The 5,420-nt window shown below is 41.2% G+C and overlaps 1 protein-coding gene across 2 annotated transcripts; it reads right to left on the minus strand.

Annotated features, from left to right (window-relative positions):
* Positions 1–1,838: 1,838 nt before the first annotated feature.
* On the minus strand, positions 1,839–3,725 carry LOC140578530 (uncharacterized). Of its 2 annotated transcripts, XM_072699991.1 has the most exons (7): positions 3,336–3,725; positions 3,172–3,242; positions 2,839–3,015; positions 2,517–2,566; positions 2,386–2,439; positions 2,253–2,315; positions 1,839–2,076 (listed from the first exon to the last, which is right to left on the minus strand). In XM_072699991.1, the coding sequence occupies exons 1-7, from the start codon at positions 3,506–3,508 to the stop codon at positions 1,924–1,926; spliced, it is 741 nt and encodes a 246-aa protein (XP_072556092.1). In that variant the 5' UTR covers positions 3,509–3,725; the 3' UTR covers positions 1,839–1,923. The 2 variants fall into 2 exon arrangements, 1 of the variants encoding a protein (XP_072556092.1); XR_011982780.1 differs by lacking the exon at positions 2,386–2,439 and having other exon boundaries at positions 1,839–2,315.
* Positions 3,726–5,420: the final 1,695 nt, after the last annotated feature.

The following is a 5,420-nucleotide window of genomic DNA, read 5'->3' on the forward strand; positions in this document are numbered from 1 at the left end:
ACTAGCGATTTCAACGTAAATATCAGGATCTGTTCCTGTCATGTACCTGTGTGACCAGTAGGTGTCACTAGTCACCACATCCCTCCCTAATGTGTCGATTACTTGCACTCCATAAGCACTCATTAGTTGTGTAAACAAGTGTCTGCCTGCCTTCATCTCACTCCCCAGTCCGGGGGCCGTTTCACGAAGTGGGTTTAGTGAAAACTCGGAGTTAGTTGTGTGTGAGTTAAGGGAAACTCAAAGTTTTCGGTTTCAAAAAGCCAGTTGAGCCCAACTCTGAGTCATTTACCGCGGTAACATACCCCGTGAAGCTAACCTGCTCGCTGGCAGGTTTAATCCCTGTAACTCTGAGTTCCTCCTCTTTAAATGAACAGTCAGATTGAAGCAAGTACTTTCTCAGACATGCCGTGTCCTTTTCTCGAAAGACCGGTCGACATCGAAGCACAAATTATCCGCAGGAATCTACATCAGGAGAGGGTGATCAGACCCCGTTTAGATATTTTATCGTTTACAAATGATTTTCTGTTAGAGCGTTACCGTTTTTCATCACAGACAATCATTTATCTCAACAATATTCTTAGCCCTCATTTTGCTCGTCAAACACACCGTGGACATCCTCTCAGTTCCGAGCAAATTCTTTGCACAGCACTTCGCTTCTTTGCTAATGGCAGCTTTCTGTACAATATTGGTGACGCTCAACACGTTTCTAAGGCAACCGTCTGTCGGTGTATCAGACAGATTACTCTTACGCTTAAACATTTTCTCTACACGTTTGTGGCATTTCCTGGTCACAGATGTAGTAGAATAATCAAGGAAGAATTCCACAGAATTGCAGGTATGAAGTAATAGCCTCATATATTTAGTAATATGCTTTAAGATTTGAAGCAATAAACAATTGTAGGTTAAGACTAGATAAAATACAGTTACACTTTTTGCATTGTAACACCATACAAAACTAGAAACTGACTGCAGTACCTGTTAAAATTAAGTAGACTTATGCCCTCTTTGTTAGGATTTCCAGGTGTGATTGGCTGCATAGATGGCACACATATTCCCATTAAGGCTCCTTCAGTAAATGAAGGAGACTATGTGAACAGAAAGTCATTCCACAGTATTAATGTGCAGGTAGGTGTTTCTAGCTTTTAGTAGTTTACGGCATTGAATTATTGGCCTACTTTACAGTACATCTACAGTAACTAATCACTGTTCTGCATTGTGAAGATTATATGTGATGCAGCCTATGTCATCAGCAACGTGGAGGCGAAGTGGCCTGGGTCTGTGCATGATGCCAGAATGTTCCGTGAATGCACACTGAGTGCTAGACTTGCTCGTGGTGAGTATACAATGTAGCTACAGTATATTATAATCTTTAAGCAATATCTTGTTCCCTCATATTGCACCTTAACATGTAAACTGTCTACTCATTATTGTAGGGGAGTTCAGTGGTTACCTACACGGTGACAGGGGGTACCCATGCCAGCCCTATCTGCTGACCCCATACCCTGATCCTGAGCCTGGCCCACAGCAAAGATATAACTTGGCTCACAGCAGGACCCGGGCCAGAATAGAGATGACCCTGGGCATACTGAAGGCCCGTTTCCAGTGCCTTCGTGGCCTCCGTGCCACCCCAGAAAGGAGCTGTGATATCATTGTTGCATGCGTAGTCCTGCACAATATTGCAATGATGAGAAGAGAAACCTGGGTTGCTGCCCCAGAGGTTGACCCTGATAACAACCCTGACATTCCTGTTGATGCAACAGATGGACAAGCTGTTCGAAACGCAATATGTTCTAATCATTTCCAGTAAATAAGTTGCAAATAAAAACAAATGACAATCATTTTATGAACTCTTCTTTATTTCCTGTAATTGAATATGCAAAACAGTATTTTAATATTTTGTTTTGAAAGACAGTTAACGATCCATCAACTTGTGCCACTACCCACCTTTAACTGATGTTCCAATATTTGTATTTCTATTAGGGTTTTCTGCATTTTTTGTTTAATGTGTTCCATTTCCAGATCCGATTTTTCAATTTGTTTCTCAAGGTATATTTTGTACAACTGCTTTACAGGGAGCTATTAGAATACACAAAAATGTTACATCTTGGCAGTATTGCACTGTGAAAATTGTACCACTATGAATATAACTTAGAAAACAGACACTTGTAGCTAACAACATTTTCATTTAATGAGAAGAATGATTCTTAATCCAATTTTTCAATAACTGGCAGGCAAATACTGAAGCATCTTACAGAGGTAAGCTGCGCTGTGGCTGTGGATGCAGTCGGTTCACCCTGGAGATTCTCTGCATTGCTCTGTGAAGAAAGGATAAATGTTTTAAAATGGTGCATCACTTACATGACGTATTTGTTAGAAAGTGCATACCATAGGCTGCTCTACATCTTCCCTCCCTGTGACAGCTGACAAGGTGTCTTCATCCTGTAGTGAAGACTCTCTTACTTGCATACACCAATAATGAAAGACATAGTATGAAAAATCTCGAGAAGAGTATGTACCATTTCATGGGTGTCTGGCGGTTCCACAACAGAGATTACTCCATCAGTAACTGCAAGACAATGTGGATTACAGGCAATTCATCAACAGAGACCTGCACATTTTCAATATAACTTTTACAACAGTGGGCAGTCTTTCAAATATCACAGTCTTTCAACAGTATGTACATGAAGTAATGACATCTATCAAATTATACTCATCTATAACTTTTAAATAAATTACAATCGGTTCGATTATGATGGGTTTGATGATGAGTTTAATGGATAGCCATCACTGAGCCAACACTGGACAAATGCACATACATCATTCATATGAATTACTTACTTCTTATGTAAGAACTTCTGTCCTGGGGCATGGCTGTATCGGAGGAGCTTCCTCCTAGGATGCCATCAGCCATGGGCCGGCCAGTGTTTTGGCTGAGAGCCATCTCTTCAGCCTCTGTGAGAGGTGTTGGTGGTGGACCCCCACCAGTTTTTCGGGCCTCTGCCTTTTTCCTATTGGCTAATATGTAGGTAAAATGTGAACATATGCACCCAAGCCCACATTTAGAACCTTGTAAAAAGATTTAAACAATATTACATGCTGCCAGATTTAAGATGAAACTGTAGCTTTTGTGTCTTATAGACAAGCAAAACCTCCCAATCGTCCAGTGCCTACCTGTTTGTACTATATTTTTATACTTCATCTTTATTTGCTGCCAAGTGCGCTTTATGCCTGCTGGGTTACAACTGTAACAACGAAATTAAATTAGAGAGAATATAGAAAAACTAGTATTATTTCTTAAATATACATCAATCAACATCGTTCTTATCAATACTTACGCATTCACTCGGTCAGCTATTTTCTGCCACGCTTGTTCCCGTTCTTTCGCAGCAGCAATCGTGTTTCCTTTTTTTGATATGGCATGCTCATATTCAGCATACGCCATCATTAATAATTCAAGCTCCACTGGGGTGAAATTGGAAGCGCGAGATTTGTTTCCTTGTGTTGTCATGGTGAATCATTTTCTCTGGATGCCATTGATAGAGCCTTTTTATGTGCTCGTGCACGCGTGACAATCAGGGTTAATTGAACTCAGAGTTTTGTAAACTAATCGTTATCACCTGTTCTGAAACCAAAAACTCAGAGGTTGACATCTCAGAGTTAATCAACTCAGAGTTCAAGTTTAAACCCAGAGTTTGCAAAACCTGCTTCGTGAAATACCCCCCCGGTCATTAAAGTCAGTGTTAGTGTTTAATGTGTCTTGCGTTCGTGGTTTCTCCCTGCTTTCCGTAAAGACCCCATAAGAACATAAGAAATTTACAAACGAGAGGGGGCCATTCGGCCCATCAAGCTCGTTTGGGGAGAACTTAACTGATAGGTCCTAGGCCTACTTAGAAACCCTTTTTAAAACATGTCTGTATTATGGTATACAACTAATCTCTATATTTTATTATTTATTATGCATCAAGATATGTCTACTAAGACAAAGGTTTGCACAAAAATGAAAGGCAGCAAGATTGCAGAATAAAAGATATTTAAAATAGAGATACATACAAATTATCCATGTAAGTATACAAACTGAGAGGAAAATTGAAATTTTATATGACCCCTTTTCATCATACTGCATCTGAATCACCGTTTTTGTGTCTGAATTTCCTTTTAACTTTTGTGTTGTGAAATAATCCGAATCTCCTTGCAAAAAATCAAGAGAGCTGGGATGAAAGGGGCCTGTACTGGAGAGAATGGCACGTCAACAGAGACGAGAGGGAGGAATGCATGGCAGTCCTGCTGTAGAGAGGCTGTTAGAATGGTGGGCTGCTCTGTCAGAGTGTGGCCTGACCCCTCCATCAAAGGGTCATATGGGTCTGCTAGATTCACAGCCGCTCGCACATGCAGGAGGACACCCAACACGTAAAATTCTTGCCCTGAATTCTTCAGAGGGACCGAGGAACCCCAAACCAGGTAAACATTCTACCCACCAGTGTGATCGCAATGGTTCTCGACTTCTTGATCTGGCTGGGTATAGGCCTCTGGCCATTTCTTGAAGTACTTCATCATGGCCAACGCTGACTACCGTGCGCAGGGCGGGGAAACGACTCCATCACGTCCACCCCTGCTTGCTGCATGGGCTCCCCCATTAACATTCGCTGTAACTGTACATGCAATTGGGCATGAGGGCCTTTACCTGCTGTACAGCTATAACAGTGCCAGCAGTAATCATCCACATGGCAACGTAATTGCAACGTAAAAACCCTGATGGATGCAACACAGTGTCTTTGTCACCCCAAAGTGCCCCGATCCTGCAGGGCCATGGATAGCACACAGTACGGCTTCATGACTTGCCGTCTTTCTTCCCAAATCACCGGTACCTTCCAGCCCCTCAGGTGAGACCCAAAACAATTTAGTACCTTTCAAAAAAAGATAACCTCGCTCATAAATTTACTTGAACTTACTCAATCATCATATTTACAGAAGTAGGGGAGACTGGGTATGGTTGTAACATGGGGAGAGTTGTAACACCACCAATTCCACCAATCAGGGGTAGGATGAGTGTCATATGATCATTACAGTGTTTAGCAACTTCCTCCCTAAACCCACATGGTGGACATCAAGGCTGGAAACTAGTACAAGCAGATTGTATAAATAAAAAACAGATTTTGAGGTAAGAAAGATTTTTTTTTGACCAGGACTATTTTTTGATTAGTATTTGTACTATTGCAGAGAAAATCATATGACTTAAATAAGATTAAAATGTAGTTTCTCAGGTAAACTCTAATGTATTTTTCCCCTGATAATTTCAAACCACTACCCTACTACATCTACAGTAGCTGAACAATAGCTAAGAGGGGTGGGGTGGATTGTAACACATCTTTAAAAAGTATTACAGCCATCCCCTTACATACAACTAAGAACACTTTCTTGAT

This window comes from Paramormyrops kingsleyae, chromosome 15, assembly GCF_048594095.1.
Source record: "Paramormyrops kingsleyae isolate MSU_618 chromosome 15, PKINGS_0.4, whole genome shotgun sequence".
NCBI lineage: Eukaryota > Metazoa > Chordata > Actinopteri > Osteoglossiformes > Mormyridae > Paramormyrops > Paramormyrops kingsleyae.

Coding starts and splice junctions, on each gene's coding strand:
- LOC140578530 (XM_072699991.1), bottom strand. CDS start 3,508: ATGACAACACAAGGAAACAAATCTCGCGCTTCCAATTTCACCCCAGTG. Junction 3,243..3,335: donor ATAGCTGACCGAGTGAATGC/GTAAGTATTGAT, acceptor TCGTTGTTACAG/TTGTAACCCAGCAGGCATAA. Junction 2,316..2,385: donor AAGATGTAGAGCAGCCTATG/GTATGCACTTTC, acceptor CTTTCTTCACAG/AGCAATGCAGAGAATCTCCA.